The 25,923-nt window shown below is 33.8% G+C and overlaps 2 protein-coding genes across 5 annotated transcripts in view; one reads left to right on the forward strand and one right to left on the reverse strand.

Moving 5' to 3' along the window:
* LOC110019969 (gamma-tubulin complex component 4) overlaps window positions 1-17,573 on the forward strand; it is an 85,635-nt gene extending 68,062 nt beyond the window's left edge. The window contains exons 10-16 of one of the 2 annotated variants that reach the window (XM_020717884.1): window positions 12,410-12,465; window positions 12,580-12,774; window positions 12,888-13,113; window positions 13,777-13,865; window positions 14,990-15,143; window positions 16,906-17,028; window positions 17,122-17,573. In XM_020717884.1, coding sequence (XP_020573543.1) covers window positions 12,410-12,465; window positions 12,580-12,774; window positions 12,888-13,113; window positions 13,777-13,865; window positions 14,990-15,143; window positions 16,906-17,028; window positions 17,122-17,193 — 915 coding nt within the window. In that variant the 3' untranslated portion in view covers window positions 17,194-17,573. Of the gene's footprint in view, window positions 1-12,409; window positions 12,466-12,579; window positions 12,775-12,887; window positions 13,122-13,776; window positions 13,866-14,989; window positions 15,144-16,905; window positions 17,029-17,121 lie in introns of those variants that run through there. The other variant, XM_020717885.1, reaches the window with a different exon arrangement.
* Window positions 17,574-18,339: 766 nt separating this feature from the next.
* The window catches only part of LOC110019954 (mitogen-activated protein kinase 16-like), a 14,644-nt gene continuing 7,060 nt past the window's right edge, over window positions 18,340-25,923 (reverse strand). Inside the window, exons 5-10 of one of the 3 annotated variants that reach the window (XM_020717859.1) lie at window positions 24,969-25,118; window positions 24,716-24,871; window positions 24,132-24,343; window positions 23,682-23,783; window positions 23,044-23,207; window positions 18,340-18,936 (exon numbers count right to left, since the gene is read on the reverse strand). In XM_020717859.1, the coding sequence (XP_020573518.1) occupies window positions 18,659-18,936; window positions 23,044-23,207; window positions 23,682-23,783; window positions 24,132-24,343; window positions 24,716-24,871; window positions 24,969-25,118 (1,062 nt within the window). In that variant the 3' untranslated portion in view covers window positions 18,340-18,658. Of the gene's footprint in view, window positions 18,940-18,976; window positions 20,188-23,043; window positions 23,208-23,681; window positions 23,784-24,131; window positions 24,344-24,715; window positions 24,872-24,968; window positions 25,119-25,923 lie in introns of those variants that run through there. The other 2 variants (XM_020717858.1, XM_020717860.1) reach the window with 2 other exon arrangements.

A 25,923-nucleotide genomic window follows, 5' to 3' on the forward strand; every position in this document is an offset into this window, starting at 1 on the left:
TCCTACAATTTATTTGTATCTTTCCTGTTTAAATTATTAGCCCTTGGTTTTTTTCAATATATATATATATATATATATGTTTTGTTAAAAAGATCTTTTTAGAATGAAAGATCTTTTTAGAATGAGGGATGACTTCTCTGCTAGGGTTTCGAATGGCGATTGTCATTGATTCTGTCACTCAACCTTTCTGCTTCGCCGGCTCGCGCCCGCCTCGTCGGCATTCTGCCGCTCGGCGTTCGTCTTCCTGCTCGACGAGTCTGCTCGGCGTCCCTAGCTCGGGGTTCTTCTGCTCGACGAGTCTCGAAGCTTCGCGTTTTCTGCTCGACGAGTCTCGAAGCTTCGCGTTTTCTGCTCATGAAGCTTCTCACTGTTCCTGCAGCAACAACTTTGTTGTAGGTTAACTCCGACAGATCTCCTTGCTCTGATGGCGCCTCTTTCTTGTTTGGTTGAGCCGAACAAAGTCTCCTTTGCTCTCGTGGTGGGTAACCCTCAGGTAGAGTCTGCAGTGGGATTCCCCTCAAGTTATAAGGACTCGTGAGGGTACAAATGATTATCCTTTTATTAAAAAAGGGAAGCAGGAAAGACCGAAAAGATGCAATCTTTTTCTCTGAAACAGAAATTTCTACTTTGACGGAAAAATTCAAGTCTGCTCTTATTATAAAATTTCAGTGGGAACATCCTCCTATGGAGGTTATCAGAAAGATTGTTGATGATCTTAAGCTAGTAAATAAGTGGAATGTGGGACTCATGGATAGGAGACATGTGTTGATCCAACTAGCAGTGGCTGAAGACTACACCAGAATTTTCTCCAAAAAATATCTTAATATCGAAGACAAATCAATGAAGTTACTCAAGTGGTCTCCTAATTTCGACCCAAATCATGAAACTTCCACTGTACCGATATGCTTTTGTTTACTGGTCTCAAACTGCATTTTTTTCACCATCAGGTTCTCTAGTCTATTAGGGTCATCCTTGGAGATCCCTTGAAACTAGATCTACCCACTTTCAACCTAATTAGACGCCCGGTGGCCAGAATACTTGTGAAAAGGGATATTACTTTACCAGATGTTACTGAAGTCTAGCTGGGCACAACCCATAATGGCTATTGACAACAAATTTTCATGGAACAAGATGTTTGGTCATATCCTTGCTAAATGCCACAAATTTCATCATAATTTGAAATCTAAGGTTCAAGTGAATAAGGATGGGTTTAACCACACTATTGTGGACATTTTAGTTCCACCTGAGGATGATACTATCAGACAGGAGGTGTCTGTTGAACCTGAGGAGCCCCCTCCCCCTTGACACTGTTGTTACCGTTACTACGAGTGGTGCGATGCGGGCACCTACAAACTCCATACAAAACAATTCTGATGGACTATTGCTTATAAATGATAGTGTTCAGACTGATAATCAGGAGAACCTCGCAGCTCCACTTCTTCAAGCTTCTTCCGGTGTAGCGACAACTCACACTTCTCATATTGTAGAACCTATTGTGGGTACTACTGTTTCTTCTCTATTGTGTGTGGGTACTACTGTTTCTTCTGGTTCAGCTCTACCCCATCAGGCGGATTCTTCGGAGGAGGAATGACAAGTTTACACTTCCAGAAGGAAGAAGAAGAATGAAGATCTACTAGAACTCAGGAGTCTTATGGATGATACTTTAGTTACTGGGTAATGGTCCGCACCTTACCAATCTGCTAGCTGGATCACCACCGAGAATTAGAGTCAGAGGTAAGACTAGATTGGGATGACCCACACTTTTTCAGTGCCCGGGTGGTTTTTGAGTTTCTTTTTATTTCTATATATACTCATCTTTTATATTTTTTTGGTGTGTGTTGTACCGTGTGGGTTGGGTGTTTAGGCCCACCCATACAAACCTATTTGTATCTTTATCTTTAATATATCAGCCCTTGGGATTTTTCGAAAAAAAAATTATATTTATATATATATATATAGGCTTGGTGGCAAATTTTACAAGATATTTTTCTTGTTTCACAATTTCTAATATTATTTTTATGCGATTGTAATGTATTATGGTGGATTTTACAGGAACGGTGTTCGGTGTCCCACACAAAATTTTCTTGCTATGTTAAGAAAAATATGTTTGAGGCTTACCTGTTGTGTTGCGAGCACCACCTATGATTTCATCCTCCATGTTAGAAAAACTATGCAAAAATTTTGCTCTTCAATCCAAATTCGCTGTAATATGGAATTTAGAGAGGTTTAAATGTTGCGTATTTTATCTTTGCATAAGAGGGCAAGAATAAGGTGAAGTGAAGAGTTTTGTAGAGAAGTTAAACACAAAAAATTTTAAAACCTACTTTTTATTTTTTGGTATTTTGTATCTTTTTTTTAACACTTTCATTTTTTTTTTCAAATATCTTTCTTTTTAGATTTATTCCTCCGTTTTTTTTTCTTTTTTCTTTAATGTTGATTCTTTCTTCAGTGATGATTTACTTAGAAATTGAAAAAGAAGACGAGGAGTAAGGGAAAGTAGTGAATGAGAGAGAGGAAGAGAGAGAAAACAAAAGAGGGTGAAAGAGTTCAAGAGGGTGATAGTGTGAGAAAGAGACTTAGAAATATAAATGATGAGGGAGATGGATGGAATCACAGAGGAGGGGAAGATAAATGGAAGATGAAAAATGAGAGGGAGTTTAAAAGAGAGGTAACAATAGGCTTAAGCAAGTTAAGCGTATCGGCGATTTTAGTTGTTGATGTCTTTACCAAAGCTATAAAAGGATATAAAAAATCTTCATTGCTAGTGATGGAAGCTGACAGCCAAAGTTAATTCCAGGAAAGAGTTGTTGTCAGCGCCGATGCGGTTATTTAGTAGCAGGACTTGAGACTAGAGAGTTTTGAGGAGTTTGGAGTGGATGGTGGTTTATGATGTGGGAGAATTGGGCAGACAAAGTTGACAGTGAGTTGAGGAATTGTAGGCTATTTGTTGTCTACGAAAAATTTTGTCAAATATGGGCTTTGGGAGTTTGGTCGACGCTAGACCATGAGTGATCATCATCAGTTGGAGGGTTCAAGTCTTGGCTAGGTAAGTCAAGTGACAACCTAATGAGTGAAAGGGAAAAGTTGAGTGGATGAAGTAGCTATGGGAGAGCGCGTTATGGTAGAGTGAAAAATAAAGAGGGAAAGATTCTGATGATTAAACTAATCATTCTTTCCCTCTTTATTCTTCACTCTACATATATATATATATTGAAAGCCCAAAAAGACTAATATATTAAATAGAAAGAAAAATACATATACAATGTGTCGGAGGGCCCAAGCATGACACCCTGCCCACACAAAAATCACAAATGGTTCCAAAACTAGAAAAAATTGAAACAATAAAAAGCCTAACAGTGTCGAAATACATAGTATCAGGTAGCTAGAGAGCGACCCAATTTGGTCTTGTCTCTATCTCTAGTTCTAGGGAAGGAGCAAGCTAATAAGCTGGTAAGATGATTGTCATTGTCAGTAGTAACCAATGTATCATCTAATATGTTTCCGAGCTGGAGTCGGCCTCCATTTTTCTTCTTCCTCCTAGAATAGACCTGTCATTCCTCATTCGAAAATATATATATATATATGTGTGTGTGTGCGTGTGTGTTGTAGCACCCACAATAGGTTTTAGTATATGTGAAGTATGAGTTGCCTTTACACTGGATACTTCCTGAAGAAGTGGAGCTACGAGGCCTTCTTGATCCTCAGTCTGAACATTATCATTTGTAGGTAATAGTCCATCAGTATTATTTTCTATGGGGTTTGAAGGTGCTAGCATCACATCACTCGTAGTAACAGTAACAACAGTGTCATGGGGGGTCCTTCCTCAGGGGGGTCCTCAGGGGCAACAGACACCTCTTGTCTGGTAGTATCCTCCTCAGGTGAAACTAAATGTCCAGAGCAGTGGGTTAGACCCATCCTTATTCACTTGAATGTTAGATTTCCAATTTGGATGAAACTTGTGGCATTTATCAAGGGCATGACCAAATATCTTATAGTGGGTACAATATGTGGGTCTGTACTCCATGACGATTTGTTGTCAATAACCATTATGGGTTGTACACAGTTAGACTTCAGTAACATCAGGTAAAGTAATATCCCTTTCTACAAGTATTTTAGCTACTGAGGGTTTGGTTAGATTGAAAGTAGGCAGATCTAGCTTCAAAGGATCCCCAAGGATAACCCCAATAGAGTATAGAATCTGATGGTGAAAAAAATGCAGTTTGAGACCAAGTAAACTAAACCATACCGGTACAGTGGGAGTTTCATTATTTGGGTCAAAATCAGGAGATCACTTAAGTAATTTCATTGATTTATCTGCGATATTAAGATATTTCTTGGAGAAAATTTTAGTGTAGTCTTCAACCACTGTTAGTTGGATCAACACGTCTTCCATCCATGAGTTTCACTTTCCACTTGCCTACTAGCTTAAGATCATCAACACTTTTTCTGATAACATCTATAAGAGGGTGTCCCCACTGGAATTTTCCAATAAGAGCAAACTTGAATTTTTTCGTCAGGATAGAAATTTCTGATTCAGAGGAAAAAATTATTGTTTTTCCACATTTTCTGCTTTCCTTCTTAACAAAAGGGCAATCTTCTGTACCATCGCGACATTTCTTATAGCTTGAGAGGAATACCACCGCAGACTCTACCAGAGGGTTACCCACCACGTGGGCAAATGAGACTTTGTCCGGCTCAACCAAAGAAGAAAGAAGCACCATCAGAGAAAGGAGAGTCGTCTGCGTTAAGCTACAATAAGGTTGCTGACAGAAAGAGTCAGCAGAGAGAGGAGTTGTCGGGCGTAGTCGCAGCAGAAGAAAGTAGCGTCGAAAACGTAACTGTCGGGCGCAGACGCAAAAAGCGCGAGAGACGAAACTACGACAAGAGACGACGACGCCGACGCCGACACAGATGTAGACCCCAGACGACGAAGCAAGAGTCGACAATGCGAGATCCTCTCCTTCGAGCGGTAGAATCAATTGCGACCGAAATCTCCATCGGAAGCTTTAGCAGAGCTCTCGACCGAACCTCAACAACATAACTGGGTAGGAGGACAAAGTTCATAGTATTTCAGGGCCCTTTTTTTAAATGGTTTGATCCTTTTTACTTTTTTTATACTATTAATTAGTTTATTAAATTATATATTAAATTTAAGGGGAGTTTACATACATATCTCACAATTTTTTTTTGTGTGTGTGTATATATAAAACTTAAATTTAAATATTTACTTAATAATTCTTAAACCTTTAATGTTTCATTAAAAATATCAATAACATTAATTTTTCTAAAGTGAAACATACTTTTTATGTTTATTTTTTGATGTGCTTATGACAAAAAAGTTTTATATTTGTAAATATCGAAGTTTAGGTGTTAAGGCTATAAATACAAAATAATTATGGGGTTTGTATATAAATCTCTTAACTTTAATTTATTTAGAAGATTAAAGCTTTCTTCTTTTTTTTTTAAATAATTATCTGATTTAAAATTATAATTATTTTATTGATTTTAATTATAATTTTGTTTTAAATTTAATTGATATATGATGTGTGTGTGTGTGTGTACAATTAAGGTGTCCTATATAAGCATTTCTATCATTTTGGATGTTTTGATGCATTCTAATTTATGGTTCGAGTGATTGAAAGATTTTCTATCTTTTTCTCAATTTATGTGCCTGTTAATGTGGACGTTCTTTTTAGGCCATTTCATTTTTTTTTAAATTCATCAAAAAAGCTTGTTTTGTGAAAGAAACAACAACTACACCCTTTTTAATAGAAAGTTTTCATATTTTTTATCGCAATGTGTCAAACAATGCATCTTTTCTTTATAGATTATTTTGATATTTAAATATGACTTATATTCAAGTCATTAAAGATATGTTTACTAGAGCTGCTATTTGGGTTCGAACAAAAGGAGGACTGACTAAGTAATTCCTATTTCAGTAAACATATCTTTAATGACTTGAATATAAGTCATATCTAATTACATCAGGGATCGACATTAAGCCTGTATTATTTTGCTTTAGTTTTGGCTGTTCTTATTGGAGATTTACAGAAGGATGTACCTTGGTGTATTCTTTCCGCTGATGATGTCCTTGTGGATAAGATTAGAGAAAATGTTTTGGTAAAACTTGAATAATGGAGGTCTAGAGAAAATGTTTTGGTAAAACTTGAATAATGGAGGTCTACATTGGAGTCTAAAGGCCTTCGTTTGAGTTGATCTAAAACCAAATAAATTGAATGTAATTTTAGTAGTAGCTTTTGTGGCAGAGTTGTAACTATGAGTGATCAAATCATTAAAAGGTGTAAACATTTTTGGTTATCTCGGGTCTCTTGTTCAAAGTGATTATTATATAGATGGGGATGTTATTAGCAGAATTCAGGCTGTTTGGTTGAAGTGGAGGAAGGCATCACGCCTATTGTGTGATAGAAAAGTACTGCAAAGACAAAAAAAAATTATTAGATGATAGTGAGACCCGCAGTGCTGTATGGTCCAGAATGTTGGCCTTTAAAAGAGAAGCCTAAAACAACATTAAGTGTTGCTGAGATTAGAATGCTTAGGTGGATGACTGGCTTGACCCTTAGAGACAAAATGCGAAACAATCTATCCGTGAAATGGTTGGTGTAGCTCCAGTGGCAGACAAGATTAGAGAGTGTCACCTTAAAAGGTTTGGTCACATTAATCATTGACCATCTGATTATCCAGTGATTATCCAGTTAGGAGAGTAGATGTTTTAGATTCAGCTTTTGTTTAGAAAGACAAAGGTAGAACTAAAAAGACTTGGGAATATTGTATAAAAAATATGCTAATTTATTAGAATTAAATGCAAATATGACACTCAATAAGACACATTGGAGAAAAAATATTTATGTAGATGACTCTACTTAGTGAGATAAAGACTTGTTGTTTTTATAAACTTGCGGCAATCTGCTTTACAAAATGAATGACTTTTGAATATTCTGATGTGAGCGTTGCATTTCAGAGTAGCATTGTGTGTTTTCACATCCATTGTCTGTTATTTCCATCATATTACTTATGTCGACTCATGGAATAGGTGCGAAGGTCAATAGTGTTGCATCACTTCTTGATATGTTTTTGGAAGATGTGAGAAATATAAAGTATACAAATTGAAGCAAATAGTTGATCAAATGAAACATAGGAGTGAATAGGATGAACTACACTTTGTCTTTTATTTCGCCAGAGACCAATAGGAAGATGGAAGTCTAATGTGTCATTTGTTGGTGGAAGCTAAGTTGAATTCAACAATGAGGTGGTAGGTGCTAGCATAGATGGTGGTTGAGGATGATGAGTGTATGCCTATAAAGAATGGAGGTAGGGTGGAGCTTCTAATGTAGGAGTTGTTGGTGAGAAGGGCTTGGTGGCGGAAGATGGGAGAAGTAGGTGGAAGTTTCATGAAAAATTATAATGGTAGAAGAATCGAAGAGCCAAAAAGGTGAGAGAGGAAGTGAGAAGTCGGGTATTCAAAGAAGGGAGAGGAAACAAACAGTTGAAGAAGAGGAAGCAAGGGAACGGAAGCTAGGAAGGTGTATTCACTTTATAAATCATGGACACGTCGAGTTTTACCTACCTAAAGAGATGAGAGAAGAGGTGTCACGGTCTTGAGCGGGAGGAAATGTCGTCGAGTAGAGGAAAGACAGGAGGTCTCAACGTTGGTGTCGAGCGGAGGAAGAGACAACGCCACTACCTTGCAGAGGAGGCGGCGAGTGTGGGACTTCCAACGCACTCAAATCTGGCGAACGAACCGACAAAGGAGGAGAAGAGGGGCAGCCTTGGTGTTTGGTGACAATGCCTTTATCGAGCTTAAAGGAGTCGGTGAGGGTGTCGTGCAGAGGAAGAAGATCTCGTGTATAGTGTTGGGCCGAGCCTTACGGGAATCAGAACTCACACTTGCAAAAGGTGTTCGAGCCAAAGGTAAGGTTAAGGCTTTAAACGATAAATTTATAAATTTATTATATTATTAATTATTAATTTTAATTTTTAATAATAAGGTTTAATTAGTAAAAACCGTTAGACCTTGATTTTATTGTTTATTTAATAAAAAATTATTATGCAATTTAAATATAAAAGTTTTGTATATTTATAGGACTAATAGAAAAATACAAATTACATAAGCTAGAAAGTTAAATTAGGAGAACCAACGTTATTATCTATAGTTTTATTAAGCTTAAGTTGTTTAAAATAAATAATTAAATGAAGATAACAATTAAGATAATAATAAAATAATTAAAATAATATGAATAATTAAAATAATATGATACATTCAAAGGGTCAAATAAAGACAAAATATTATTTTATAATAAGATTAACATATAATAATTTATAATAATTCTTTTGCATTTGACTGTAGGTTTCTCATTAGAGATAAGTGAAGCGAGCTTTTGTAATCATCAGTGATCGAGGTGAGTATTAATATTCTTCTACTATTGCGGCATTTTGCGTCTTCTAGACTGAATTTATTAATTAGCACTTTCATTAGTTATCTGATAAATTATTGTAAACTCATCATTTTGAATTCTAGTGAATTTTTCTTTATATCGAAGGGATAGTATGTGTGCACATCATTATTGTATAATTTAGCTGCTATGCAAATGAGAAATGAATTTTTTCTTAGAAAGTGATATTCTTATTGGATGCTTGTATATGCATGATTGACTATGATGGAGTCACCCCTTGATGACAATAGTTGGGGAATACTAAGGTACCCTTGCACGTAAATAAAAAAGAATATTAATATTAAAGTAGCTTAAGTGATACAAATTTTAGACGATGTTCATATGACAATTATATAGATATGAATTGATATTGATATAAACTCTTTGAATAACATGTTAAATGTTTAAATTGAATTGATTTATAAATGATTTATAAAGAAGCTTAACTAACATGTATATTGTTTTTTTTTCTTCTATTATTGTATTTTAGAAATATGAATATTCAATGACTTGTTTAGTTCATCATAAATTTAAACTAATTTTTCAGGTTAATTAAGCGATTAACGATGAGTATTAGACATTTATAAAAGAAATGGACAACGAGTAACGAGGTAACTTTAAATATATTGCTTCAAATTAATTTTATTAGTAGCTTTTTCATTTATTAATAGCTAGGTTAGAAAATTAATATGAAAAATATTAACTCTCACCATCTGACCGACTGTACTCGCCTCGGGTTAAGTTCAATCATCGGGCCGGGTCGCGACAAAAGTGGTATTAGAACCAAGGTTTAAGATTAATTAATGCAATCTTGATGAAAAAACCAATAGAATAATTAAAAGAAATATTATAAAAAATTTAAAGTTAACCAAAAGTAGTAATTATTATCCATTCAGACATAGTGATACGCCTGAAATAATAGAAGAGAGTTCAATAGAAAATTTATGGATAACTAATCTTGACGTATTTAATGAGAAATGACTTTAAGATTTGTTTATAAATTTAGATGATGAAATTTTTTGTAAGTGGAAGAGCTAATAAGGTGGGAGAGGAAGTGAGAAGTCGGGTATTCAAAGAAGGGAGAGGAAACAAACAACTGAAGAAGAGGAATCAAGGGGATGGAAGCCAAGAAGGCGTATTCGCATTATAAATCACACAACAGAACGAGTTTTGCCTACTTGCAGAGATGAGAGAAGATGTGTCTCGATCTCGAGCGGGAGGAAACGACGTCGAGCAGAGGAGAGGCGTTAGTTCTCGACGTCATTGTCGAGCGGGGGAAGAGGCGACGCAAATTTCGTGCAAAGGAGGCGGCGAGTGCGGGAGTTCGTGCGCACTTAATCCCAACAAATGAACCGAGGAAAGAGGAGAATAGGGGCAGCGTTGATGTCTAGCAACGACGTCGCTATCAAGCTTAGAGGAGGAGTCGGCAAGGGTGTTGTGTAGAGGAAGAGGAAGCACGAGGAAGAAGATCTTGCTAGTAGTGTTGGGCGAGCCTTGCGGAAATCAGAACTCGCACGTGCAGAGAGGTGTTCAAGTCGAAGGTAAGGTTAGGGTTTTAAACGATAAATTTATAATTTTATTTTATTATTAATTATAATTTTTTTATTTTTAATAATACGGTTTAACTATATCAGGCTTTAAGCTATAAATAAGTTTTATAGTAAGAACAGTTAGGGCTTCATTTTATTGTTTATTTAGTAAGAAATTGTTACACAATATAATTATAAATGTATGTATATTTATAGGACTAATAGAAAAAAAAATAAATTATATAAAATACCTAGAAAGTTAAACTAGGAGAACCAACATTACTATCAATAAATTTATTAAGCTTAAATTGTTTAAAAGAAATAATTAAATGAAGATAACAAGTAGGATAATAATAAAATAATTAAAATAATTAAAATAATAAGATACATAGGAGGGTCAAATAAAGACAAATTGTCTTTTTATAATAAGATTAACATATAATAAATAAATAATAATTCCTTATGCATTTGACTTTAGGTTCTCATTTGAGATAAGTGAAGAGAACGTTTAGAATCATTAGTGAACGAGGTGAGTATTAATGTTCTTCTACTGTTGCGGTATTTTGCTTCTTCTGGACTGAATGCATTAATTAATACTTTCATTAGTTATCTAGTAAATGATTGCAAGCTCATGATTTGGAATTTTAGTGAATTTTTGTTCATATTGAAGGAATGGTATGTGTGCACATCATTATTGAATGATTTAACTATTATGCAAATGAGAAGTGAATATTTTTTTATTAGAACCTGGTATTTTTATTGGATGTTTGTATGTGCACGATTGACTATGATGAAGTCACCCCTTAATGGTACTAATAGGGGCACGCTAAGGTATACGTGCATGTAAATGGGAAGGTATATTGATATTGAAGTAGCTTAAGTGGTACAAATTTTTAGATGGTGCTCATGTGACATTCGTATCGATATGAAAATGATATTGACATGATATTGAAATAAACTATTTGAATAGCATGTTAAATCTTTATATTAATTTACAAAAAAGCTTAACTGACATGCATATTATTATTTTTTTTTTTGTATTGTTGTAGTTTAGAAGTATGAGTATTCACTGACTTGTTCAGCTTATTATAATTTTAAATTAACTTTTTCAGGTTAATTATGTGATTAACGATGAACATTAGCCGTTTATAGAAGACTCGGATAACCAGTAACGAGTTAACTAAATATATTCTTTGAAATTAGTTTTATTAGTGGCTTTTTATTAGTTACTAACTGGGTTAGAAAATAAATATGGAAAATATTAACTCCGACCGTCTGTATCATCTTGGTTATTTTCAAGCCCCGGGTTGGATCGTGACAGAAGTATATATATTTTTTAAATATTAAATTTTATATAATTATTTTTTTCTACAAACATAAAATTTTGTAATATCAATTATCAATCATAGTTATTAAAGTAGATCTCGTCATGGATTTTTGTCGTGATAGTTGCGACTTCTCTTGGTTTGTCGCTCACTGTAACTTTACTATTCAATTAAAGCACTAAAAAAACTTTGATTCAGGTACATTTCTGCCCCTAGTTCTATCCTGAAACTCTTCTCTATTCGTTAAATTTGTGACTCATATTAGTTTGTCTTTCATCATAATACAATATTTTTGTCTCTATTTATGAAACTTGATATTATCAACTCTAGCCATTAAAGTTTATCTCATCATGGATTTTTCCTTGATTTATGTAACTTATTTTAATTTGTCTTTCATCATAACTTAGTTGTATTTGATGACCTTGCTATTCAATCAAGACATGAAAATTGCTTACTCCAAGCTTCCAGGTGCAATGCATTCAAGAATGCTTGCAAACTTATGTTCTGTCACCCTCTCCTTGTAGACTACATCGATCTAACTAAAATTTTTGAAGTCATAAAGAAGATTCTATCAGAGAAATTTTGTGCTGGTAGGAAAAGTTGGTTCGTCCTACATCGACGTTTTTTATGTAGATTCATATTTTTTTTAAGAAAATGTTCAAAATGGTTCTTTAACTATTTGTTAGGGGTCCATTTTAATCTTAGACTCTGTAAAAACCCTGAATTAGCTCTTAGACTCTTTAAACATGGATCAAAATAATCCTATTGTCTAGGTTGATAGAAATTCAAACGTGTTAAAAAGGAATGCCAGGAAATAAAAAAAATAAAAAAATTTTTGTTTGAATTTTTTAGTGAAATCCAATTTCATACTTATATTTTTTCTTAAAGTACCACAACTGATTTCATGTGTAACAAGTGTGGATTAAGATCATGCCGGTTATTGTAAACGGTGGGACTACTTTGGTCCCTATTTGAGTAGTTTGAGGATTAAATTAGGATTTTTTTATGGTCTAGAATTAAAATTGCCTCTCAGAAATAGTGGAGTCATTTTGATCACTCTCTATTCTTTCTTGATACTGACAATTCTTTATTTCACATCTTTCAGGCTGCGTTGAAGACTATAAGTGAAGAAGACAAGTATTTTTCTAGGGTATTTCTAAGGTTGGCTTCATATAGTAGTAATCTGTTTGGTCTATTGACTAACATCTTTTAACTTAGCATGAATTGTCGTATTAAAGAAATATTGTTATACTATGAACCAATTCCCGCCTACAGAATTCCTTCAATTGGAATTGGTATTCCAAGCTCTGAGATGAATTTACAAAAAATGAAGGTTGATGTCAATCTGGGTGTTCTTTTGCAAGGAACAACTCCATCAGAGTTTTCAGTGGATGGTTGGGATGGAATTGCTCTGGAGTATTCTGTTGACTGGCCCTTACAGCTGTTCTTTACTCCAGAAGTCCTTTCTAAGTATGCGTTTGAATGTTGTATTTGTATTTTATAGTTGATCTGTTGCTTCATGGTATTACCTTATTTGAAAGGAATCTATTCTATTGAAAATTAAAGCAATTAATATGATGCAGGTACCTTAAAGTTTTCCAGTATTTGATCAGACTTAAGCGAACACAGATGGAACTGGAAAAATCATGGGCTGGTGCAATGCATCAAGACCATGCTGATTTCGCCAACCATAGAAGAGAGAAAAAGAGTTGTTCTCTATCTCAACATCGTCGACAACGAACAAGACCAATGTGGCAAGTTAGAGAGCATATGACTTTTTTGATCAGAAACCTTCAGTTCTACATCCAGGTTATTTGGTATACCACCATTTAGAAATGATTTATGTACTAATACCATTGATATAAGTCATTGTAAATTGCCTGCCATCCTATTTATTGTTATTGACTCTATGAATAGGCTATAAATTTTGGTAGTTACGTTTGTTGGAACTTTTTTTTTCCAATTTTTTTGAGAGGCAATATTACTTTACAGGAATTACTTTTTCGTCGAAATTCATATGTAAAAGTCAGTTTTGTGTGCAACAAAATATAAGGAATAGCATCACCCTGATTTACTCGAACTGTGCTCAAGAAGGTCTAAATGTTTTGCATAATTTTTACTACATGATCTTAGCTCAAGGGTAAGCTTCTACTTAATTCTATTCAAGTTTAAGTTTAGTACTTAAAAATCAATACAAGTCTCTTTGAAAAATGTCTATGTCAGTTTCCAGAAATAAGGCCCTTCGTTGTAAGAATCTGAAATTTGAAGTCCAGCACCATTGCCAACCTGCTTAACTTTAACAGGAATAGTACTAGCCATGCCCTCCATTATGGAAACTTCAATTACTTGATGCTCCGCCTTCATTCATACTGCCTCCATTAGTTTAGTCTCTTTTGTTTATCTGATGAATTTTTTTGAAATTTATGCTTTGCTGGCAATCATTTTAGCTAATGAGAGTGCATCCTTTTACAGGTTGATGTCATTGAGTCTCAATGGAACTTATTACAAGCACATGTGCAGACTTCCAATGATTTTACCGAACTTGTGAGCTTCCACCAAGGGTATGTACTCAATTATATAAAATATTTTTAGAGTTGATCTCAAAATATACATTTTTTATAAGAACATGAAATTGGTGCATTATCTTGTTTAATAAGCAGAATCATGGAGTATTTTATGATTTATCCCAAAAAAGGTTGTGTTGCTTTGCAGAAGATGCATATAAATGTGAAGTTTTAGATCCATTTTATATAGATAGATAGATAGATAGATAGATAGATAGATAGATAGATATATTGAGATTTGCAGGATTATTATAACAATGGATTGATTTGGTTAACAAATCTTTTACAAAAAATTAGAGGATACTAATTGATGAGGAGCATCTTGATGCAAGCATTTAAGAACAATGGAGATGATCGATGTTGTGGTAATTACAGGGGAGTAAATTTATTATTCTTATAATTAAGGAAATAAATCCCAAGGTATTTTTTCAACTATTCGTATATGGCCAATTCAATCTCAATAGTATCACAATTTATCAATTTAGTCCCTTAATTTAAAAGATGGATCCAAAATGGTCCCTCGTATATAGAAATGGTGATACAAAATTGATTCAAACTTAATCCCTCTAATAAAAAAAATTACTCTCTATAAATCCCAAGTGGACTATTTTGAATCAATTTTTTATACTCGGGGGACTAAATTATAGAAATGTGATGTTCTTAGGCTAAATGGGCTACATATGACTAGTCACGAGATTCTTTTCAATAATTAAGTACAAATGAGGGCAATAGATTAGAAAAATCACATTATTATCAGATAATCAAATATCTCTCCTTCCCATGGAGTACAAGAAGGAAGGAAGGAGCTTGTCTTAAGAAGTCTTCAACATGGAGGAAGCCATCAACAACTTCCCAAGCTATCATAACTAATAAAGTTGGGGAAATGTATGTTTTTCTGACTTTTAGTTCTGTCGCAACAACACTTGTGTTTTAAAATGTAATTCATATGTTTTATTGTTGATTCAAAATTCGAATGCACTTACAGAACTATGCAGTTTTAATTGCAATTTCAGTGTTATTCATATTTTTTTATTATTGGGTACTTTATAGATGAGACAAAATTTAATAATTTGTTGGATAGCTATGCTGTATTATTTATGTGCCTTTGGTTTCCATTGCAGATATTTATCGGCTTTGATTTCTCAGTCCTTCCTGGATATTGGGTCTGTATCTAGGATTCTGGACAGCATTATGAAACTTTGCTTACAGTTCTGCAGTAACATTGAGCAGTATGAAACTAATCAAAATCTTTCTGAATTGGAACAAATAACTGAGGTTTGTCTCTGTGTTTATATTTGACACACTTTTTTTTCATTTTATATTGCTAAATGTTTTAATTAGTTTGGTTATCGTATTTTAATTGTCAATAAATTTATCAAGCGTTAAAGTGTACCCATGGTTTCGTGTTCAGAAATTTCACCTATGAAAGTAATGGTCTTCTGATCAAATTGAACAGTTTCAACTATAGTTACATTATCGTGTTATTATTTCATCTCTGAGTTTACATTTGGTGCAGTGCTTGTTTTCTGTTTGTGCTTTGTGTTGTCAACAAGGTCAGCCAAAGTTTAGCCTTCATTATTTTCTTCAGAGGCACATATTTACTGGCCTTACCGTGCCATTCATTATTAGACAATCAAACCTAGCGGCCAGAAACGTAGACGTAAATATAGAATTGCTTTACTAATAACATCCTAAATTTGTTGCTCATTTTGACAAAAGAAAAAAAAAACTGTTCTAATTTGTTTGGAATATTCTAATGGATTGGATAGCCCCCCTTATAAGACAACATGCAAGGAGAGCACTAAAAGTTTGACATGCATGAAATGAAATCTGTTGGAGTGTACTAGTATATTTAAATAAAAAGAAGTAATGAATGATAAAAAAATAAAATAAATCTTCCTTTATTTTTTTATTATCTTTATTGATGTTCCCTAGCCTGAATGGGATAAATTGAGGGTTGTTGTTATGTTGATAATAAATCATAAAAACTACTTCAATTAATGTTCAATTAATGTGAATTCAGCCTAGCATTACAGAAGGGCAGAGGGAAGGTGGTGGATAGTCCACTTGCAGCCAATAACATTTGATGTCATTGATGAGAATTGTGTACTGTTCGTAGCTGCCTCTCTCTCTCTCTCTAGGTATATTAGGGAATTGTTGGAGGTGTCGTTGAAGCTATGAAGCCTCCTCTCTTTATAACCCCTTTGAAGTCTATATATGAAAGAAATCCGCAAGACTAAGGGGGTATTTGGTAGCATACTTTTAATAAAATTTAGCCATAAATTTAACGTAAATCCAGTCAAACACCAAATAAATGAAATTTAAAACTTGTGCTCCGTTAAATTGAATCTTCTTACGTTCCATCTTCAACTTAAATCTAGATTTACTAAATCTGATTTGCTGGCAGATTTAAGGGAGTTATTCTGACATGGCTTGCATGCTCTTTCTCCTTCAAATGTAGATTTATTGGATTTACTAAATCCAATTTAACGTAAATCCGGGATGCAGTCGAATACCGCATAAGTGTTACAATGCTTATTTCATAGAAATGTAAAATTTATTTTCTTGTCATCAATAAAAATAGCAGTTGTGCTAAGAAATGCTAGAAGTGGGCACACGTTAGTCTATAATTTAAATTAGAAACCTTTGTTTCATTACTTCTACAACCAAGCTATCGATGTGGAAAGAAAATCATGTAATTAATCCCTGTATCAATTCATAAAAGATGTGACTAGAGCAATGAATGATATATCTTTATTATAATTTGGGATCATCTATTCTTTCATGAAAATAATATTTGTCACACGAGTCATCAAACTTCTGGCATGAACTTCTCAGACTATGTTTTTTGGAACAATACAATAAATCTTGTATTGCACTGATTTAAACGCATATTTCAGTGTTTTAAAGTCTATCATGACCAAGAATACCCTGTCCTAATTTTAGTCTTTCTTTGGCCTGTTTTGGTTCTTATAAAAGAGTAACTCAGACTGTGTCACTTACAAATCCTTGTTTTGCTTTCCTTATTCTGTACCAGGAATTTAATAAGAAGTCAAATTCTCTTTACACTATACTCCGTAGCAGCCGGCTTGCCGGAAGTCAGAGAGCACCATTTCTCAGGCAATTTCTTATGCGTCTAAATTATAATTCCTTCTTTGAGGTAAACTCATATCTTCTTCTTTCTGAACTCAGTAGCTTTACTGTTGCTACTTCAACTATGGCTCATTTGTTCTATTATTCTCACAACAAATAGGCTACTGCAAGAGGTGTGTTAAATGGTGTTAGACCGCGTCCAAATTTGCCTTCTCTGCAGCAAAAACCCTAAAATATCAGTAAAGAACAGATTTAGAAATACTTTTTGGGGATCCAACTTGTTTAATTGGCTGTAGAGATTAGCAAAACTGTTCTTTTACGTTGGAGAGTATTACTAAGAGCTACTGATCTACTGTTCATTGGAGGCTGATTAGACCCTAAACAAGATGCTTACCCACATATAACAAGATTTCCTGGTTCTGCAAACTGCCTATCTGTTACAAACTAAATCAGGTCTTGTGAACTGATATTATTGTATTATTTTGTTAAATGATGGATAGATATTTTATGAGCGTAGTTCATCTTTTGTGATTGTCCACTTAAATATTAAGATTTTATCATTAAATTTCTTGCAATTATGTATATTATAAGGCTTCAGCTTTGGAATTTGGAGCTTCATTTCGCTACTGATGTTTGGCTTGTTTTTAAGATTAAATTGTCTGGGGGTTTATTTTTGTTGAAACAACTTGTGGCTCGAGATAGCATAAAATTATTGCAGGAGAGTTGAATGCATTTTTTAATCGACCCTCTGTAAATTTATGTTCAGTCCAATGCATAGGTGAGGGAGCATGTAAAAGTTGAAGTTTAGGTGTTAGATATGTAAATATATAAGGTTCGAGTGCTATGTATGTAAAGCTTCTTTTTTTTTATTTTTTATTAGTAGACGGCTATGGTTTAATTTAAATTAACTATGATGAATAGTTAATCAACTAAAATTTTATATTACATTCAATATTTACTGTACCTATATCTTTTCAGGAGAACTTACATCTATACCAAGTTATTTTTATGCAGTCACACTATCTAAGATCAAGATATTCATATTTACATACTACTCATATCTTTAACGTCACATAAAAATTCTTCATCATTATGCTTTTAGAAGTGGAATACGGCTTTCATACAGGTTTATGATTCCAATATGTTAAGAGTTTAAATGTGAATGATAAAACGCCATACACGAACTGAATCTAATTTATTTCACTATGCTAGGTGAACCAATTTATTCAAGCACGGACTGAATCCACATCAATTGAAACGAGCTCCAATTCATCAATTTTAAACATATTCATATTTAGTTAAAAACCAAATAATAAAACAGCATAAATATAAGAGGCCAAATCCCGCAGACAACTTAAAAAGAAGAAAAAAGAAGAAGAAGAAAAAAACTCCAAACATTGTTTTGATTGAAGGAAATGAACTAAAACCCCAATAAATTTTGGGGTTTCGATTATAAATTTACAATAATTGATCAAAGCTGCTCAATCTATTTTTCATTACTTTCACTCAAATTCCATACTCCCAAGTATTATAAGTGATCCGTTCTTTCCCAATTCTTCAGCATTAAACAGCCAATAACTTATAAAATGTCAGTCAATCAGTCTGAATCTCATTGCTGCTCTCTCCCAGCTGCTGCCCCAAGAGATTCAGCCTCCAATCCACAAAGCTTTTTCTTTGCATTAGCAGAAAGAGTTTATCTACCAATGGCCGCTGGGACCAGCATGAGCTGCAGCAACTTTTCTGGACAAGTAGGGTTTATGCTGAACCAAGTTGGATCCTTCAATACCCTCATCTCCTCTCTCATTCTTACAGCTAGGGTTCCTTCTAGGGTAAGAACAGTTAGAAGAATTGTATTGTGAAGTATTCGCAGGATTTCTTGCGATTCTTCTTTGCTCGAACGGATCCGCACAGCCGTTTGTAGTGTTGTTTTGGCGATGATTGGAACCAATGGCTTTTCCTGGCCTCACAGCAGTCCCTGCTGGCACGGAAAAATCAGTTTATTAGATACAACTCCGAGCACAAGTAATTGGCCTTGATCAAAACTTATAGCAGATGAGTCACAATGTCATCGGATTAGTTTTGAGATGAGTGTAATATTAATTTGTATTGATTTATCATGTATTACAATGATTTCAAAGCACATTAAACCATCTCTTATTCAAATTTGGTCAGGAGATCCTGGCCCAAATTTTTTTCTGGCTGCAGAAGGGAAGTGGAGCGCAATATATGATATTATTGATTTAATATTATTAATATGAAGGATAATCATAGTGTGAAACTTCACATTTAGATTTGGTGTATTTTGTATAAAGATGGCAGCATTATCATAAAAAAAGGGACATCCGCCAAAATTTTTTGCATATATCAAACGAGTGTAGTGGTGATAAATCAAGTCCTCTGCATATTAATAGGTTCCATTTGAAAGAGGTACAAGAACAATTTTTGTGGTCATACATAACTAAGATTTTATCGGAGGCAACTTAGAAGTATGTACGAGCTACATCAATAAACTTTTAAAGTAGCGTTAGTTCGAAGTAATTCAGAGTTCACCTTATCACAATTGGCCCGAGAGGTTGGAGTTAATCAACACAGGAACGGACAGTCGACGGTGAAAATAATCAATATTAACAGTAACAATGGTCTACAATAATATCCAACCATAAAAAAGCCACAAATCCATAAAACATAGTAACATCATGAAAAAAGATACATCAGATCAACCAGATTGAAACAACGACAAAGTCTCATAGTATCATATTTTTTCCCCGCAGACCATCCATTTGTGCCTTAGTGAACTCCAAGCTCTCGGGCCGGACAGTAACAGACTTGGAGCCAGAGAAGGTGTTACTTTTCCTCGACATCTAGAGAGAGAAGACCCAAGAACAGAACAGGTGATCCCAAGTTCATAGAGGCTGCTGATCAGGGCCAGTATTCCTAACAACTGACTTAACCATATTGATAATGATAGGAGCTTCAACATATCAACTGACCGCGTTCATTTAATTTTGGTTACAATCCATTATACCAAACATTTTGAGTTGTTGTAAAATATGCAAACCCTCTCCGATAAACATTGCATTGTAACATGATGATCGTAATCACGACAATAACAATTCTCTCTTCATCTCCATCTGAAGACCCTTTGAGACTCATTTAGAGGTGGTTGATCGGGGCTAGTATTTCTAATAACCAACATGACCCTATTGATGATGATAGGAGCTTCACCCTATCAATTGAACACTTTCATTTAGTTTTGGCTACAATCCATTATATTGAACATTTTTAAGTGATTGTCAAATAAGTAAAACCTGTCCAATAAGCATTGCATGTAACATAATGATCGTAACCACAACAATAACAATTATCTCTTCATCTCCACCTGAAAACCCTTCGAGACTCAGTTAGAGGTGGCTGATCAGGGCTAGTATTTCTAACAACCAATATGACCTTAATGATGATGATAGGAATTTCAACCTATTAATTGACCACTTTCATTTAGTTTTGGCTACAATCCATTATATCGAACATTTTAAGTGGATTTCAAAGAAGCAAACCCTCTCCAATAAACATTGCATGTAACATAATGATGGTAACCACGACACTAACAATTATCTCTTCATCTCCATCTGAAGACCCTTTGAGACTCATTTAGAGGGGAAACCAGCGTTTTAGTCCGACTGTCTGAGGCTAGAGACTAATAAGGTGACCAACAAACACTCTGCTTTCCTAACACTTTTAATGATGAGAATCTACCTGCCCGTGCTAATAATTTTTATTCTTGGAGAGCAGTGAAAGTCTTAATAAACAAGTATTAAGTTCATAGAATCTTAGTGATCATCATAGTTTAGAATAAACTTTATTTTATGAAAAAATAAGCATGGAACCAATATATATATATATATATCAGAAAGATGTACTCTATTCATTTAAGCATTAAAGAAAGTAATAAATTTCAGCTGCATGTCAAATGAGATGAGGCTTTTAAAAAATTAAAGAGCATTTGGCTTCATCTCCATTGCCAAGCAGTCCCATACCTAGAAATCTAAAGAAATTTCAGATAGACTCTAAAGCGGGTTTAAACCTAATATATCAATTAAAGGATAAATTATTATTTGCATTAGTGTCAACTAATAGAAAGCTCTGAATTAATGTTCAGGAAATCTTGTTCGAGTGGTTAATGATAGACTAATGCAGTCAGCCTGCTTTACTAAAAGCTCAAGCATTTTAGGAGACATTTGAATTGGTTGGTGCAGATGGCAGAATAAGAACTACAATTTATCATGGGAGAGTTTATGGAAAAGTAGGTGTTCGGTGAATTTGATTAAAGGAATAACAGTTCAGTCAATATTTATGCAAAGTACAAACGTACAAGCAAAGGCCCAAAAAAAAGAATTTTAAAATATATCCTGCATATGGTGGGAAGGAAAATCAGGTGCCGCTTATAATGGAGTAGTGATATTTAGAATAGAAGTATACTTGATTGATATTTGACGCTTCTAAGCCTTGGAAGACACCAATACGCCAGTAATTAAAAAATATAGCCTGATAAAATAATGAGCCCATAAAGTTCAAGAGGTTTAATGGGATTTTTTTATTGATTGAGCTTGTCTTGTACAGAAAATATTTCATTAAGCCATAATTAAGGTGCTAAAAATCTGACCAATCCTCAAAAAATTCTAAAAGTTCTAGCAATATGGGCAGTAATTGACTTATAGCACTAATTTGTTATCTAGAACTTTATCTAGCACTTTCGTAAAGGGTTTTTTGACAGGACTTCAGAATTTCAAAATACTTTCTCGGCAGGAAAGTGGCATTATCAAAACAGGAAATTAATATTTTTCAGGAAAAAAATATATTCTTGTTCTACTTAACAAGTATGAATATTTGGATGTAAACCAATAAAAACTACAATGGATCAACAAAAAAAATTGGATCATCTCTGAATAATACGCCCATTAACAAAGATAGTTATTAAAGCTTTTAAATAAACTCATCTACCTCCCTTCCACCTGTTCCGACATTGGTTTCTACATTAGTCCTACTAAACAACGATAGAAAAAATCATATGAAATTTTTTAACCACAATATAAAGTACCTTAAATTGATGATGGCAAAAAATTTGTTGTATAAAAAGTCATCCAACAAGGAAATCAAAGTTTTTTACACATTTTGATTAAACTGGAGACATCTAATTGAAAATTTTATCTTTTGGCCATTGTACTTATATAAGGGGAAACTAGATTACCTGGAGATGTGAGAATCTATGGTCTCAAGAACTAGTGCTAAAGAAGAATACAAGTCATTGAAACTTGATACTTATGAAAGAATGTGGGTATTAATTTTGTTAGAATACATAAATTATCAAGTGAATTTTTTTCAAATTATATTATGACAACCAGGCTGCTATAAGTATTACAAAAACTTATGACCACCATCACAACACTAAACATTTTGAGAAAGTTGGATATTTCATCTCAAAAAAATGAATCGAATTAGCCCACCTAAATTATATTCTAACAAACTCTCAAACTAAAAATATTCTCACCAAGATTTTATCCAAATAAGTTTTGATAATCTGATTAACAAGTCAAACATAATAAACATGCATGACCAAGCTTGAGAAACATTGTGAAATAATCCTGAATTTGTGGCCGGAGCCTTTCCATGTACAACAATTCATTGACAGCAATTTTCCATCTATAACATTATAGCAATTCATAAACTGCAGCTTTGCATCGACAGCTATCCATTAATTTCTAGAACACATTCAATTTCTGCAGTGTACTTAATTCTGGATACCGTATGTGTGTGTGTGTGTGTACATAAATATATACACGTATACTTATATATGTGTATATATGTATGTATGTATGTACGTATGCATGTATGAGTGTATGTATGTACGCATGCATGAGTGCATAAATGTTCCCGTTTAGTTTGTTCAGAGGGGCTCCATTAAATTCAGCTTATAAAGTTGAATCTCAAATGGCATAATGCTGATGACAGAGAATGCAAAGAATCAATTAAAATATTGTTATGCAATACTAAAAATTGTGGAATTTTGAAACAAAATTTCACTTACCTTGGGCCCTCTGAGAAATCTGAAGAGGAAACTTTGTTACTGGGGCTACGCCATTCTCATATTGTGTGTTTGCTTTGTCATCTTCCTTAATTGAACATTTGGAAAATTCTACAACTGCGTCACTTGAGGTATGTGCTGTGTTTTCTGAACGAAATACAGAGGGCCTTCTCATGGGAAAACAAAATCAGCCTCAGCCTCACTTGCTATATATACACAATCAGGCTAGTTTTGCTTCAATGTATATAAGGGAATGATTGGGACTTAATTCCATAATTGAGTTCCATAAAATGAATTTCAGTGATGTTCAATTATTTTCATGAAAACCCAAATTCAATGTTTGTTAGTCAGCATTTGATTTAATCTTTGTTTGTTATCCAGATAATTTTTTATTATTTTACTGTTATTATGAATATAAAAGGATATTAAAATCCATCTTCGAATTTTATATTGTTTTATTATCAAGTCAAGCAAATATAATAAATGAAAGTGAAGCACACATTCAGCCTATGAAGGTAAGTACCAAAAATTGGAACCCAACTATTCATTTTCTACCAAATAAATATTTGAACTCAATTATAATCGCTTCCAAATACTTTCATCAAAACAAACTAACCTCAAAAAAGAAAGAACTAACTCACCTAGGTAATGATGCGTGTTGCCTCTCAGGTGGAGCCACTGTTGCACCGTTTCCATAGTGTTCTTCAAGATAAGCAAATTGCTTCTTGAACTGGTCAACCGCGCTGTAAGACAATGTGATTATGAATTTTATTGGTCATTATTTAAGGACTAAGGTTTCGACTGAAATTTGTTCCGAGAATTCTAGAGAGCGATGAGATTGGCAAAAAAATGTACCTCTGAAGCAAACATCAGAGAAGTATAATCATTTGAAGCAGTTGTTAAGAAGATCTAGTCCTTTTTTTGTTTTTTAGTGAAAAAAATTGAATAACGTAAATGTAAACATGACAATAAAATGGTTATTTATTATCTGATCAAGGCAAATTAACAACATTATTTTGTGCAGCCTGAAATTTCATATGATGTTGATGAGTTTGAATGGGAAATTGTAGTTTTTTTACAATAGTAAGTACCTTGGATACATAAAATTAGTTGAATCTTCCCCTTCCAAAAACTCCTTCAACAGTTTTGGATGATACTCTAGAATTTCCCTGTAGATGAGCTCCCTTATATCATCTTTGGTCACTCTTCTTCTCTCGAATTCAAACTCCATTTTAGTAACTGGCTGAGCTGAAGGTTCCCTCTCAACTTTCGCTATATTCCTGAAATAAGGATCGGCCAAAGCCTGACACCTTGCAGCAACACTTCGCTTCTTTAGATCACGCAGGCATATCAATAATAACAAAAAAAGGGGACAATAACATACATACCACCCAATTCCTATCTATTTACATATCTAAACACCAAAACATTAACTTTTACATTCATACAACCAAAATTTTCATATCACATCAAAAACACCACTATTTTAACTTTTTAAAAGTGAAATGCACATTTTAATATATATGTAAGCTGATATGCATGTAAAAGATTGATGTTTAGGCATTATATATGTAAATAAATAGGAATTGAGTGGTAGGTATGTAAATCTTCCAAAAAAAAAAAATTTGAAATACATGTCTCAGTACTACTTAGGAGTAGCAGCCTTTAAACATACCTCTTCTGCTGTAGGACGATCCTTCGGTTCAAAAGCAAGCATCTTCTCCAACAAACAAAGAGCAAGGGGATCGGCATTTGGAAACTTTTGAGAGAACGGTATTTGCTTTTTTTTGCGCATGCTGCTCAAATAGCGCCTGGCTTTCTCGTTGCGAACCTAAAATGGGAAAGAAATCTCATATGTTACGATTATAAGTACCATGAGAAAAGCGTAATCGAGATTAAGTGCTGGGATCATGCGAACAAACACAAACCCTGGCAATAGCTTCAGGAACAGGAGTTCCAAGAAGATCAGTCATCAGATCCAATTGATGGACAACATTTTTCCCGGGAAAAAGAGGTTTTCCAGTTAGTAATTCAGCAAATATACAACCAATACTCCAGATGTCTATAGCAGGTGTATACTGCAGAGATCCAAATGTGAAATAAATATAGTGTGAGCCAAGAAAAAATAGTTCTACAATGATAATTAAAAGAAGCTTTAATCTAACATCTAAAGTACTCTCTCTATATATATATATATATATATATATATATATATATATGTACATAAAAATATATATGAGCATACATATATAGATACACGCCGTGCTAAATATTTTACCAAACCCTACACAAGGGGGGAATCAAACCCGTGAACTAAGGGGACTTACGACCTTTAGAGAAGCTACTCCACCTTTCTTTTCTTTGCTCTTTCACGTGGATTATTCTTTCCTCTCTCTCACACAATTTTTCTTCTTTTTTTTTCATTGCTTCTTGGTTTGATTTAGCTGTTTATGTATGAAACATAAGCGCACATATATATAGCTCTGGTTATATATGAACCGTCAAGCAAGTTCGTAAGTTGAACGTTTTTTTTTTCAAGGTCGTGATGACAAAGACATACTATATATGTATATATATATGTATATCTATATATATATATATATGTATATATATATGTATATCTATATGTATATATATATGTATATATATATGTATATATAAGATGTCTATAGCAGGTGTATACTGCAGAGATCCAAATGTGAAATAAATATAGTGTGACATACATACATACATGCATATAATGATAATTAAAAGAAGCTTTAATCTAACATCTAAAGTACTATATATATAAATAAATAAATTATATGTGTGAGCGCTTGTGCGCGCGTGTATCTATATATGTATGCTTACATATTTTTGTATGCACATATATATATATATATC

The sequence above is a fragment of the Phalaenopsis equestris genome, unplaced genomic scaffold (genome assembly GCF_001263595.1).
Source record: "Phalaenopsis equestris unplaced genomic scaffold, ASM126359v1 Scaffold000088, whole genome shotgun sequence".
NCBI lineage: Eukaryota > Viridiplantae > Streptophyta > Magnoliopsida > Asparagales > Orchidaceae > Phalaenopsis > Phalaenopsis equestris.